Source organism: Salminus brasiliensis, chromosome 8, assembly GCF_030463535.1.
Source record: "Salminus brasiliensis chromosome 8, fSalBra1.hap2, whole genome shotgun sequence".
Lineage (NCBI taxonomy): Eukaryota > Metazoa > Chordata > Actinopteri > Characiformes > Bryconidae > Salminus > Salminus brasiliensis.
The window spans coordinates 37,875,332-37,890,476 of NC_132885.1; the positions used below are offsets into that span (position 1 = coordinate 37,875,332).

The following is a 15,145-nucleotide window of genomic DNA, read 5'->3' on the forward strand; positions in this document are numbered from 1 at the left end:
TTCATGGAAGAGTCATCAGGAGAAAACTCGTCCTCACCAAAATTCAGCATCAGACCATTTCAAAGCAACATCTCAACAAGCCTGGTGGACTGATTACTGATGAAGTTATGATCAGTCATGTACACAAAGTATATCAGGATGTTCCCGCTTATGAGGGTGTGTTTGTCCCTGCCTGATCCAGCTCCAGGCCAAGATTAAGTCCTTAACAGACTACATGCAGAACGTGGAGCAAAAGAAAAGACAGCTGGAGGAGAGCCAGGACTCGCTGATGGAGGAGTTGGCTAAGCTTCATGCACAGGGTATGTGACACACAAAAAAAAGAAAGCTACACACACATACATACACACCATACGTTTATCCCAGGTGCTCGGAAGTTAGAAGAAGCTTCACTCAGTAAGCAAGTCTTGGGCACTTTGTGAGACCAGTACACTACTGTGCACTACTAGCACTACCATGAGACCAAACAGCAGCCTAGAAGGTTGTACACCTTGTGGATCAGTCTATGTTCATTTATTTTATGAGCTAAAAGTACATGTAACATCTGTGTTGTTATATGTTAACACAGAAAGGATGCATGAGGTGTCTGTGATGGACAAGGAGAAGGAGCACATGAACAGGATGAAGGACGCTGAAGAGATGAAGGTACATGTTAGGCTTCTGGTTCTGCTACTACAAACACTATAACACATTATTGCAATATTAAATATTGGGTTTATAGACTAACGTAAGCCATGTCCTGTTCTAAACTGCTTGATTTGCCAAATTAAGATCTGGGTGCATTTGGAGTGGGTTGAGAGACAGTCTTGGTGTGTATACTAGCGGAGATGGGAATGGTGACAGTCGAAGTTCAGGGTTTGTTAGCCCAACATTAGCCCCATCGTAAACTAAAGAATCACACATCAGGGGGTTCTGAGTTGTCCAGCACAGCCAATATTACCCGATGGTCTGCCAACAACTGGCCTTGCGCTCTTAGGATAGGTGGATGGCTCTGTCTCTTTCCCCATATCACTTAAGGATGATGCTGGCCGACACGGGCGGCTGTTAGCCGATGCATTTTTTCCCCGAGCTTGTTTGTTGACCACAGTGCCAGTTGAGAAAAAAGGAGGTGGCCGGTTGCACATGTCTCACCCTCCCAGTATCAGGAGCGTAGTACACTCGTTTCCAGAACTCCCAAAGTTGTACAGGTTTTTATGTTATAGGTCATACCTCAGCATGATACTAGGCTAATGTTGCAAATAGACACTGTAGACACCTAGACTGTCACCAATCTCATCACCATATAAACAGGCCAAAAGCTACATAAACACGACAGCCACTATGACCCGATGGTCTGCCAACAACTGGCCTTGCACTCTTAGGATGGGTGGATGGCACTGTCTCTTTCCCCATATCACTTCAGGGTGAAGCTGGCCGACACGGGTGTCTGTTAGCCGATGCATCAGTGCTGGGTACATGGCTTTTTTTCCCGAGCTTGTTTGTTGACCACAACGGCAGTAGGAAAAAAAGGAGGTGGCCGGTTGCACATGTCTCACGCTCCCAGTGTCAGGAGCATTACATGTGATGGGGAGAGTATTAACAAGTGTGTTGGGTAATTTGCTATTTAAAATTGGGGAGAATCTGTCAAAAGGCTTTCACTAGTGGGCGGGTTTAGGGTCAGTTAAGTTAAGACTGGGATGTAACAGCTTTGGGCTTTTGGAATTGTAGACAGCTCTCGAGGAGCAGATGGAGACTCACCGCGAGGCCCATCAGAAGCAGCTCTCGCGCCTCAGAGACGAAATTGACGAGAAACAGAGGATCCTGGATGAGCTGAAAGAGTTAAGAGCTAAACAACTTGTGTTAAGAGAAGACTAACACTGTTAATTACTGTAATAAATGCTAGTTTCTGGTCTTTCACTAATATCTGAGTTGATTCAAGTAATATATGCCAGTTTCTAATTCACCAAATCAACCCACATCATTTATTTACATAAACATCTAAGATCGTTAGATCGCTCTTCTATTCAAATGACCTGAATCTGTTGTCCCTCAGTCTGAACCAGGCTCTTCAGCTGGAGCAGAAAAAACTCCTCTCAGACTACGACAAGCTCAAAAATGAGGAGCAGGAGAAGGACGAGAAGCTACAGAAACTAATGTAAGTGCGCTGTTGACTTCCATCAACTGACCTTAGTGATTGATCGAGCATAGAACCAGATGGCAAATTGTGCTCAGCTTTGAGAAATGCACTGCAGTTTACCAGTGTTTCCTTTCTGTGCATTAGTTTACTGAATGAGAAACGGGAGCAGGCCAAGGAGGACCTGAAGGGTCTTGAGGAGACAGTGGTAAGTAAGCAAGTGATGTGGTGATCTAAGAGTAGAGTTCATACATTAAACTATTTGCAGTTTAGTAGATCCACCTATCTTGTATCTACACTTACAGAAGGACCTACGTTATCTGAGAACTTGCCACCCCCTCAGTCACGTCCATTCTGTTCAGCAATGGAAAATGACCAGATATTAGTGGTCCATTCTAAGCACATCAGCCCAGACAACAGTGATCTTGTTTTCCAAAATTGACCACTGGTGAGGGGCTGAAAGGATAGCTAATTAAAAAACATTTCCAATAATGTTTCCAATAAATTGGCCATTGAGTATAAGCAGCATGTAGAAACCCAAGCACTGCTGCTGTGTCTGACACACCCATGCCATCACCACACACACACACACACACACACTAGCATGTCAATGTCATTGCTGCACTCTGAGAATGGTCCACCACCCCAATAATATCTGGTCAGTGGTGCTCCGTGGTCCTTACTTTTAATGAAAAGGGGACCTGACACACTATATGTCCAAATATTTATGGACACCTTTTCTAGTGAATGCATTCAGCCACTTAGCTGACGCAGGAATGCAACTGCACACCTGTATTGCCAATAGAATAGGAGGACTCTCTGGAGTAGTTAAACATGAACCTGTTGGGCTAGAGGCTTATAAACCCCCCTCCCCGAGCTCTCTGGAATGATGGTCAGTGCTCCATCCAGTTATTTTAAGAAGAGTTGTCAAATCTCTTGTTGCTGAATGCAGTCAGGTCCTCACAGCAATGATGCAAACTCTAGTAGAAAGCTTTCCCTGGACAGTAGAGTTCTGTTTAATAGCCGTGATTTCAGAAGAAACACTGACAGAGCAGGTGTCCCAATACTTTTGTCCATATATTGTACAGTGTAACAAAGTGCAGCTATCCGGTTGGTGTACCTAATAAACTGGCTACTCACTGTGTTTCATATCTTAATGGAGCTGAATGATCATTAATTACTGCAACATTTATTCTTCGGATCTTCCAGACAAAAGAGCTGCAGACGCTCCACAATCTCCGAAAGCACTTTATCGAGGAACTCAACACACGTGTCAGCAGGGTAAGCGCTCACATGCGAGTACTGTATCCTTGATATTTTACAATCTGCTTTACCGCACTTCCCCACATTCCCTTCGAGCATTTGGGTGGGACCCACTGTTGGCAGGTCCAGCCACATCCCTTGGCTGTGAACCTCCTTTTTGTGGCCAGGAGCTGAATGACATGTGGGATGTGTGGTCTCTAACTGAAGAAAGAGGAAAAAATACAGGGCCTGGGTGAGATGTTTCCTGCATGCTCAGGAAATGGTATCATTGGCTCGGCTGAGCTATCGTGAAGTAAATATGCCATTTATATCCCTCATAGATGTGAACTCTCTTTAAGCAATCTCAATAAATAAACCTGAGGCTGGACTGTTCTCGCAGCTGGGCTTTTTCTCTGGGTCATATTATTTATTATTTTAAAATATACTGTTCCTTGTGCAGTTTATTAAACTTCAGATCTCAGATGAAGATGTCCTTATTGAGAAAGAATACATTTATTGAGTATTTTGAAAAATATCCAAATGTTGTTTAACAAGCCTATTCACCACCCTGTTATATTATCCCAGAGTGGAAAAGAACTCTGCTTATATTGGCTGGTTTACGTCACTGCAGCGGCTCACAGGAGCCTCGTAGTTTTTAGCATTAAAACATTAGAAGTGGAATTATTCCTCTTCGTACTGGATAGTGTTGATATGTCTTCTCATTGTCCTCATTGTCACGGTTAGCAAGCTGAAGAGATTGTAGCTGAATTAGCTTTTAGCCTAGCACCTGCTCGCCTGCCAGGATTTGGCTTTTTTCATGTGGTGCAGTGCTTTTAGGTTCTCCTTCTGATGTGTAGTTAGCTCTACTCTGAGGTAGACTATACCTATTCATTACACTTACAGTAACTTTTATGACATCCCATTCTAAACCCTTAGGCATTGATATGGAGTTGGTCCTCGATTGCAGCTCTAACAGCAGGTCTGGAGCTCTGGAGTTGTTGAGGCTTTCATTGCATTGGAGGCTTTTCTGCACCTTTTCTGTAACTTTACATGCTGTGGTTCCTAAATTCTTCCACTGTTCAATAATAATACCTCTCACAGCTGATGGAGGAAGATCTAGGAGGGAGGAAATTGCACCAGCTGACTTGTTGTTGTTGTTGGAGTTCAGTAAGCTCTTTAGAACCTCCCATTCTTCACTAATGTGTGGAAAGGCAGACCGCATGGCTTGATTTCATTGATTAAGAGGTGTCCCAATACTTATCCCTGAGTTTTTGTATTAGTAAGGTTCCCATTCTTTTTAGGAAAACATTTTCCTGGAGTTTCCAGGACGTTATATAACTTCCATACGTGACAATATACATACAATGAGCGTACTAGAAGCCTCTAAGTAGTAATTTGGTCTTACACACATGTTTAGAGCATCACTAGCTAAAATGTGTTTTTCAGGATCCTGGAAAATGGACTGGAAAATGGTCTTTAAATTTCCAGATTTTCCAGGATGCATGGTAAACCCGATTAAGCAACCTGGATCACCATAACTAGTCTGGAGGTGATGAGCTGCTCTTCACCACTATTTTTTTTTTTTTTTTCTGATGTCGCTATTGCATTTTACTGTTTTATCAGCTTTAGGTGTTGAAAGGCTTTTATGTAAAGGGGTTTATGTACATTTTTATGGTGCAAATATAACGAGTCAAAACTGTGATGTAACAGTTTTGGGGTTTTGAAATTGGCCCGTATTACAGCTCTGTTTTGGTTCTGCTTTGAGGTTCACGGTTTTCACACTTCCACGTACTGAACTCTCATTAATCAACTATACCAAGATAAATGCACAGATTTTCCATTCTGATCTTTAATATTCATATCCGAATAATAATCCTGCAGTCCATCATTACAAAACTCAACCCTGTAATCACTTCTCGTGACCTGTTTCTGTCCTGATAGAGCGTAGAACTGGATCCGGAGGAGGGCGGCAGCCTGGCTCAGAAGCAGAAGATCATTTTCCTGGAAAACAATCTGGAACAGCTCACCAAAGTCCATAAACAGGTTTGGGTCTCGGTTTTTGCCCCAGTGTATTATCGGATTATGCCTACTTTGCTTCCTAAAGCTCTGTGTTGTCTTCTGTGGAGCTCCATCCTTCTCCTTTAGCTCTGACTCACTCTCTCATCCTTCTGAAGCTGGTACGTGATAATGCAGAGCTGCGCTGTGAGCTACCCAAGCTGGAGAAGCGTCTGCGGGCCACGGCCGAGCGCGTGAAGGCTCTGGAGGCGGCACTGAGGGAGGCCAAGGAGAACGCCATGAGGGACCGAAAACGCTACCAGCAGGAGGTGGACCGCATTAAAGAGGCCGTCAGAGCAAAGAACCAAGCAAGGAGGAGCCACACCGTACAGATTGGTCAGTTTACAATACTGGAACTTCAAGTCATCGCACAGTTGACCTGTTTGTTAGATTTGATCCTCATATTCATTTGAGGTAAAGGGAGGCTATGCAGGCAGTGGTGCCAGTAGATGTGTAAAATCTCAGTCTTAGCTTTGGTCTTCGCTGGCTGGAACTAGTCTTGGTCTCAAAAGATCTCTTCTGGGCAAATCCCACATGCAAAAACACTTTTATTTAGCAAACATAAAACCACATCAGCATTTTTGCATCCCAGACCTCTCTTATTGCCACTAGGGGGCAACATTTCTTCTTTTTAATATAGAGTTCCCAACTTCCCAGCCCTGGAGGCACACCTATACTTCAATGCATTGTGTTTTCCTGCTTTAACACACCTAGTTCAGCTCAAGCAGAAACAAGAGGGGTGGCCAAAATCACCACAGGTACTGATTAATCGCTCACCTTCCCCTCTGTGTCCTGTAGCCAAGCCCATTCGTGCTGGACATCACCACCCAGCCGCCTCTGGCTCACCAGGCCACAGCATTAGAGGAGGAGGCCAGTCCACACCCAGCCCGCGCCGTCACCACCATCAGCAAGCTCCTCACTACCACCAGAGCAGCAGCAGCCAAAGCAGCAGCAGCAGCAAGTAAAGGACAAAGAGATGGTAGAGTCCCGCCTATCCATTACACAAAGACACTGATCATTTTAAGAAATTTGATAACAGAAATACATCCAAGCTTTTTCACAGTTCTTCGGGAACCTCTATCAGAATGACTGCTGGGTCAAGAGTTCGTCCACCACCCCAAAATATCCTTAATAATAAACTAACCACTGATGCAGGGCTAGAGGATGGTTAATACGAACTGTGCATCAACAGATGGGTACAGGGTACACTAGCAAAGTGAAGCTATCTATCTGTTCAGTCTGAGTTTAACCAATAGCCGTGTGTAACTGTGAGGATTTTGCTAAGCATTACTCCATGCTGAGCCGGCCTACAGCACTTAAATACGCACCTCCCATTAGGCTGGTCTGAGAAGTGTGAGTTTAGGAAGGACAGCATTAGCAGATTGTAGCAGTTTTATAAACAAAAGTAGCCGATAATTCAAAATAGCATTGATGTAATCTAATGTGCCTTTATACTGCATGTCATTATACTTCTGTACTTGTACAGTACGATGATTTCTTCCTGTCTTGGAAAGTTGAGGTCAGAGCGCAGTGTCGGCCATTCTGGAATGCCTTGCAGTGGCAGATTAGTGAACCCAGGTTTTAAACCCACAACCTTGTGATGAATAACCCAGCGCTCTCACCACTGAGACACCATGACCATGCAAATACAGCACCTACAGCTATCCATATTTGAATGTGGCACAAACATCAGCTGGCTCATTATGCTAGAAATGACCAGAATGTAAAAGTTATGATGATCATAGCTCCTGTATTATTATTTATTCTGATATCCCAGTAAATTTAAGTTTAGAATATTGGAGAATACAGTAAGTATTTGGGGACTCTCTATATACATTTGCATTTACGGCATTTAGCAGACCCTCTTATCCAGAGCGACTTACAAAAGTGCTTTGCTATTTACCCAAGAAAAACCTCACCTAGTTAGAATAGACTAAAATTCAAAGATACCTCTAACCTCTAAGTCAATAAGGTGACCACAGTACTCTATTCGCTATTCGTCCAGGTACTCTCTGAAGAGGTGGGTCTTCAGTCTGCGTTTAAAGACAGCGAGCGACTCGGCCATTCGGACGCCCAGTGGAAGCTCGTTCCACCACTTCGGTGCCAGGAAAAAAGTCTGGACGCTTGTCTTCTGTGGATTTTGAGGGATGGCGGGTCGAGCCGAGCCGTACTTGAAGCTGGAAGGGCTCTAGATGCGGATCGGCTTTTGACCATTGCCAAAAAGTATGGAGGGGCTGGTCCGTTCTTGGCTTTGTAGGCCAGAGTCAGGGTTTTGAATCTGATGCGGGAAGCAGCTACAGGAAGCCAGTGAAGAGATAAGGCTATGTAACATGATAAGGCTATGTTACATTACTACCCACCAGCCCCTTGAATTTTTAGACAGCTCAATGATTTGTTGTGTAACTCCCTCATTAACTTGGTTAATCACTCGCTCGCTCATGTTTAGCAGACTGAAGATTCGCCCGCTATTAGGGTTGCTCTTAGTACTCAGATAGCTGTAAGTGCTTCACGTCAGTGACACTGTGCGTCTTAGTTTCAGAATTCATTGCATTGCAGATTTGTCGTGCCCACCCAAACTTTGGCCCTGCTTCAACTCATCAGTTAATATCCAGGTTTACACACCCACTAAATCAAGTGAATCCAGTGTGCAGGAGTCTGGCCCTCCAGGGCAGGAATAGATCAGCCCCGCTCTTCTTCTTTGACATTGACCTCCACCATTTTTAGATGTCTCGTTAAGCCGGGGCTTATTTTTTCCAGCCCCGGCTCAACGCTATAGGTTGACATGCAGCTGTCAGGTCATCACTTCTTCATTGAGTACTTTCAGAAGTACTAGGTCACCCCGGCTTCTCCGCTGTGTTTTTGGATGGGATATTGAGTTATTCTGTCCCTCCCTGTTCCCAGGCGGCCACATCAGGATGCTAGCAAACTCTCCTCCTTCAAATTTGATTTGACCTGAGACAAACAAGCAAACACGCCTCCAGCTGCTCTTCCCTTAATAGCAGATTTGTCCTCCTAGCCATGAAGAAGATCAGTCGAATTTGATGGAACGTCCTACAAAACAGACCTTTATTTGACTGTGAAAAAAAGGCTGTTTACCTCTGTGTCATGGTTTAGCCCTGCCTGATTGGATGAGGTTTGTCCACCACTGAACTCTGTGTGAAGATTAATTGTGCAGTGCTAAAGAAACGCAGCTAATTAGGTTTCCGCAGCATGTGATGTGTCTGGAAGCGCCAGTGGCTTGGTTGGAAAGTGGGGGCCTGACATTAGCCACCGGTGCCAGATGCTCGACTAAGATGGAGGAAAGTGTTTATAATGAGTACAAAAAGGTCTGTGTCCACAAAGACCCTGGAAGCTTGGGAAAATAGCTGAGAACAGGACGTTTACATTAACTCTTAAAAGTATGGGTGTTTTACGAAGCATCAGCACTTACCCTGTAGTCGTAAGAGACACAGTGTTTGAGCCATCGTTCATCAAATATTCTTTCTTACTTTGTATTATTAAAAACTAAACATCAAAAAGAGATTTAAGAATTTAAATGTGTTATAAATTACTTAAACAGTGGGGTCCAGGTATCTGAGATTACTTTGAAGGCCTTTATTTTACTTTTAAACCTGGAAATAAACAACAGAAATTGTAAACTTATTAAGAGTTAAATTAAATTAAAATAAAATACTTTGAAATAAATATTTAGGGTTGTGCATTTTTAGGTAAATATTAAAATGTATGTACATTTCTAACACTAAAAAAACAGATGCAGAATAGAATAACAGAATAACAGAAAGTTATTCTTTTTGCTGCATTGAAAAATGTAAGTAAACTTAAAATATAGGTTTTTGCAACAAGTAACATTAAGATAAACCATAATTTCTATTTAGAGTTTACAAAAAGAATTTGATCTTTCTGAATACTTTATAAAAAGGTTTAAAATTTAAACTTTAAATAGCTACTTAACTTGTAATTTTGTAATAAAATGTAATACTTTAAATAAAAAATACACAATCAACAAACATTATTACACTACCCATTGAACCTCAATCCACATCTATCCTGTCCCATCCGACCCAACCACCATCACATACACATATATACACCACGCACATAGTAAATGTAAATGTAAAACCTAAAAGAAACATCTTCACATCTTCAATTCTATTCAGTCATACCCTTATTGTAGCTGGATTTACTTTATTAAAAAGATCTAAATAAAGAAGATCCAAAAAGGATATGCAGCCAGTGTGTAATAGAAAGAGAATAGGGTGGAATCCAGCACTGAACCATGAGTTAATTGAACTTAAAGTTAATAGGACAAGAACTTCAAATGAGCTTTTTTCTTTATTTAATGCAACAGATGGTTTAAGTTCATGCAACTTTTTAATTTTTTTTAAATTCCAAATGTTCTGAACTCAAGGTTAGATTATTATGCTAATTAAATTATTAAGAAATTCTCACTAGTGGTACCTTTTGATATCAATATCTACTTATAATAGTTTTCTGTCAAGTTATCGTCATCGTTTTAGAGTCTTATACAACTCTGTTCAACATTAAAAGCTGACCTTGATACTTTACAGATTCTTGATCATTATATGAAACCATGCACCTGATTAGTAAATCTTTAAACATCTAATCTGCCACTAACTTGCAGGATGTATAAAATGTTTTGAGAATTGTGAGATAAATAATACAAATTTGTATGAAAATAATGTTTTTCAGTGATCTACTAATCAATCTGTGCTACCGAAGAACTGCCACACTGATATTTTCTCAGCCTCTGGCCACTTTTTTCACAAACTTTTGGCGTTTTGTTTTCGCCACATTGCTTTGAACAAAAAGAGGGAGCCTAACTGAATACAGCAGACAAAGCAGAGGGGTTGAAACGAGGTCATTTTAAGGGTTAAACCATTTGGCCTCTACTAAAGAACAGTTAAGTAGACATATACGGATGGAGTCTTGGGTTCTTTTTCCTTGCTTTTACATAACAGCAACCCGGTTTGCGAGCAAATGTTTACTTTCGTCATTCAAAATAGTCTTGCCATTGTCCACTAGGGGGTGGTGTCTATTAGCTAATGTCCAGCAGGGAGTCGGCGAGTCATGAGAAAAGGCAGCCTGATTTGCTTCCACAGGACCAAATTGTGATTCATCAGCCTTTTCTTCACCTGACTGGTGTCCTTTTCTCTTTGTCTCTGTTTCAGTGGGAAGAGAAATGGCGTATTGTGAGCTCACTTGGGAATTCTTTCCTTCCAGACTTCATCCGTCCACTTCTTTTCTTTCTTTTTTTTTCTTTTTTTCCCATGGCGGACCTTTCTGTTGCCAGAAAACAGACACAACTGAAGTCACCTCAGATTGCGTTGAGGACTCGACAGGATCCAGAATCCTGATTATCCGGGTATTCGCATCATGTTTGAATTCACTGACTCATGGACAAACACACTGACATGGAAACAATGAACTGTCCATTACATTCAATTAACCACTGTTAATTAGCCCCCCTCCCCCTTTTAACTGTTACATCCTGACTCCCTAAAAAACGGTCCTGGATCTGAATTGTTCAACTCTCAATTTCTGCTGCATCCCTAAAAGCAAAGCTGTGAAATGAACAGCTTTGCTGTGCAACTCGAGGGTCTTTCTAGGGCTCACCTAATTGGCAGCGACTCCGTAAATCCTATTTTTATTGCCTACTCATAACAAGTCCAGACATGGGACTGGGAATGTAGTTTGCGTTAGAACTCAGAACAGTGTCCATATAAGGTCTCTGAATGTATTATGGGTTTTTTTTTTTATATACACTGAAAACTGTCAGAAACCTGGGCTGGATTTTGTATTTTATAAGGATTATTTATATTGTCATTTCAGAATTCGTTGGAATGTTATTTATTTTTTAATCTAATTTATATTCATTCGTCTTACATTTCTCCTTTGCGTCAGTTTCTTTTCGCGTATAAAGTCAGGGATCTCTGTACGTATGTTTTTCAGTGTTGTCTGTATGGATCTGAAAAAAGTCAATCAGCGTCCACTGATGGGCCGAAACGCTAAGGGAAAATGTATATACTTTAAGGTAGGTGAGAAAGAGTCAAATGAAGTGCTGAATGTTTATGTAGAGACGACATCATGCACATGACGAAGCCAATGATGATTGCCAGATTTATTTTATGTAGTCGCTGTCTTAGGGTTAGTTTTTATTTTTCTGCACAGCTTAAGCACAGCAGCAGCCTTTCACATTGTGTCTAAATGATGAATTCATGAAGAATGGACCAGTGGAAATGGTTCGGAGTTACGGGATATCAAATCTCGTGACAGTAACGTCAGCCTGGGTCACACTACAGGACTTTTTCAGTCGGAACTGATTTTGTGAAGAATCTGAGACCACACAAATCATGACAGATTCCACTTTTTTTGTCCTGAACTGTCCTTAACTTAATATTTATGATTTGTGCTCAGAAATATGAGAGAGAATATCAGAGAGGCTAAGATTGGAAAGACACACAAACACACTGATTTTTATCACAAAAAAAAAAAAAAAAAAAAAAAAAAAAGATAGTCACTGCTCTTATTGGCTGGTTTCTGTCACCAAGACGGCCCACAGAAACCACATAGCCTAGCCTGGCCTAGCTTAACCTAATTTAGTACTGCAACAACGAGTCTTACCAGATTGTGTTGCTGTCCTCTCTGGGTCCCAGGGTCAACTGTCCTTAGTCATCACACCCCCACACTACAAGACATACCCACAATAAAACACCACAGCTTTTCAGATTATGCCCGCAGACCAGAGCCCTGACCAATGGTTCTGTCTCTCAGATGTTTTCTTAGTAGCTCTGACTGGTTAAATGGACTTCCACACCAGGTGTCATTGTTGAGTTTTACATGGGATAATCGGTGTTCCCTACAATACATCTGATCACAAATCATAAATATCACGTTCATTTTTGACAACTTAATATTTATGATTTGTGCTTAGAAATATGAGAGAGAATATCATAGAGGCTAAGATTGGAAATCTGAGAAATGTATTCATTTAAAGATGCAATAAAAGACGTTTATTGTTTGATATAAAAAAAAGTGATGGGGTGAAAAATGCTTTGCCGCCCTGTAATTCAATTTTAGCTCAGAATGAAACACACAACCACACTGATTTTTATCAGGGCTTAAAAAAAAAAGCTTTTAGCCTTATTAGCTTAGCCACATTTGACCAAAGTATCCATTGGGTTCGGCCCTAGAGAGCTGGGTGTGTATAAACAGGTCAAGGTTTGCCACCTCCACGTCCCGAATTCTCATTATTCAACTGTGCCAACATAAATACAGTGTTCCCTTTTCGGGCACCTTTAAAGTGTAACCGGTCTGAAATTGGGACACTTTCATCCTCAGAATCAGCCAATTGTCCTGTAGTGTGACCCAGCTAATACGTTGGAAGTTAAGAACGCTTTGACTTCTCCTTATAAGTAACCGTTTTGAAGATAGAACAGTGATGCGATGAAAATATCAATGAAATTTAAGGCCAGAAATTGTTCGGAAAAAAAAGAAAGGTCCCCCCAGATGCCTTATAACCCAGTATTAATGTTGTTCTAATGTATTTGTTGAATTTATTTATATGAATTTTATTAATTTAGAGCTGCTTACATTTTTCTTGCATATTTATTATTATTCATTTTTAATTCTTTCTCAATTTATTTTTTTAATTCATTTATTTAATTTCTGCACAAAGCCTCTTGGTGTGTGATGCTGACCGTCCACTCAGTTCATCAAGCAGTATTCCAGGAGAGTGCAGACCTACATTATTTTCTCATTAGGTTTTACATTTTACTTTGTGTCTTCCTTGTATTGTTGTGCTGACCAGTCCCTCAGCATCTGACCAAAGTGAAGGCCAGATATGTAAAGGTGCTCAAAATGAATTACTGTAAAACTGCTGATGTTATGTTGTTACGTTATGTATGTTATGCGCTTCACTCTGTTGGCTCACACCTAAATGCCACCAGTATTGCCCGGCCTACACCATCTCTCAGTCATGGCTCACAGTGTTGTACTGGCACTCACTATTGCTCACTGTTCTCTTGGTCTCCCAGTCCAGAATGTTGTTACCGTGTGGAAATACTCGTACCGTGTCTACTTTGTCCTCGTAGATTGACTTGTCAGTGTGCAGTGTGGTGGATACATGGCTGCGCTGACTGCCCTATGGTGAAACGGGTGTGGTGCCACATGCTTCGACCGGCCCTGTCTAATGTTACAAGGTCAATACTTTGTACACACATGAGGCAAATACCTCATACCTCAAGTAAACACACACTTCCACCGGACTCTGACAGGAAATGGGTGTCATCAACTCTCATAAGGCGGCAGTCTTGACAGTAGAGGCACCAACGATACATTGGGAAAGATCTTGGTGTTTTTATATCGTTCTGTGTTTTTCTATGACAAACCTCATCGGTGGTTGTCTGAGACGCCTTCATCTGCAAGCAGAAAACGGCTCATACTTGTGAGCTCCCTCACCGTTATCTGCCTCGGTTGAACTGTCTCAGCCCTTTAATGTGTCCATGTTTTCGTAATGCTCCCTGATTCATTTCAGGATTATCAGAAGGATAGGAATCGTGAAACTGGCAGGTATTTAATCAGAAAACTAGGGGGTGGTCAGCAATGTCTGTCTCTGGTTTTCATGAACTGCATGGTGCAGCATTCATATAGGAGGGCCGATGCTGAAATGAATAAAAAGTTATCAACTTTTTGTCAGTTGTCCTTTTTTGTGGAATTGAAAAATGTCCATATTTGACCTTAAAGAGACTCTCAGAGCTAGAAAAACCCTGTTCTGATGTCATATTCTGAATGTGGGAGAAAATATTGGTAAAAACCAGCAGCTTTGGGATGACTTTCTTCACAGATGTTACTGCTAAGAAGCTAAAAAGCACATTTCAAACAGTCCATCTTTAAAAATCCATAAAAAGTGACGTGTAGCAAGCTTAAACTGAAAGCACCGTGTGATACATTTATCTACTAATCAATGCTTAACTAGCTGGCCTACAAACTAGCATATAACTGCATGTAGCAGCTAGCTAGCTAGCTAATAGCTTATGAATACCTTAAAAACAACAAATGGTAGATCTCCCTACTACTGGAATCAGGTGTTGGGGATCAACCGACAGTATCATTCTTCTTCTGGACACTTGAGAAGCTAACGGAGATCTATAGTAGCTTTACTTTTTAGCCTAAACCTCTAATCTCTAAGCGCTAATCTGAAGAAGGTGGAAGTCGGAGTTTAGCCAAATAAATGGTTAAAAAGTTTCTTCACAAAACAGTAGAAAATCCAACTATAATTATGTCTAAAAGTGGGAATCAGAACAAATTCTGCACCATGTGATAAATTTAGCTACTAATCATGGCTGAAGCCTATAGACTAGCATATACCTGGCTATGGCAGCTAGCTAGCTAATATCTTATGAATAATCTTAAGAACAACAAATGGTATTGTTTCCTATAAGGCGATCACAAAATGTGGTCTCTTTTTAAAATATGGATTCGATAACATCTTAGGATTCTCCCACAGGAGTCTAGCCTGGCATTGAGGCCTTCCAGCTTTTTAGACTCTTCTCAAAAATCCACCCGGCAGTCGTAGTTCTCCAGAAGTTCCTTCCACCATCAAGACACATCATCAGAAGAGCTTAACTAGTTTGGTCAGAGCGTCTCTTTAAAAATGTGCTGAATTTCTGAGATGTGACACGAGTTTGGCCCAAAACATTGGCTTTATCTCCTCTGTAA

General features: G+C 41.4%; 1 protein-coding gene across 1 annotated transcript in view; it reads left to right on the forward strand.

Annotated features, from left to right (window-relative positions):
- kif5c (kinesin family member 5C) overlaps positions 1–14,085 on the forward strand; it is a 55,144-nt gene extending 41,059 nt beyond the window's left edge. Inside the window, exons 17-26 of the mRNA XM_072686518.1 lie at positions 182–299; positions 566–642; positions 1,705–1,814; positions 2,030–2,131; positions 2,258–2,318; positions 3,320–3,391; positions 5,294–5,395; positions 5,527–5,743; positions 6,206–6,386; positions 10,597–14,085. Of these exons, the coding sequence (XP_072542619.1) occupies positions 182–299; positions 566–642; positions 1,705–1,814; positions 2,030–2,131; positions 2,258–2,318; positions 3,320–3,391; positions 5,294–5,395; positions 5,527–5,743; positions 6,206–6,372 (1,026 nt within the window). The 3' untranslated portion in view covers positions 6,373–6,386; positions 10,597–14,085. The remainder of the gene's footprint in view (positions 1–181; positions 300–565; positions 643–1,704; positions 1,815–2,029; positions 2,132–2,257; positions 2,319–3,319; positions 3,392–5,293; positions 5,396–5,526; positions 5,744–6,205; positions 6,387–10,596) is intronic.
- The last annotated feature ends 1,060 nt before the right edge of the window (positions 14,086–15,145 follow it).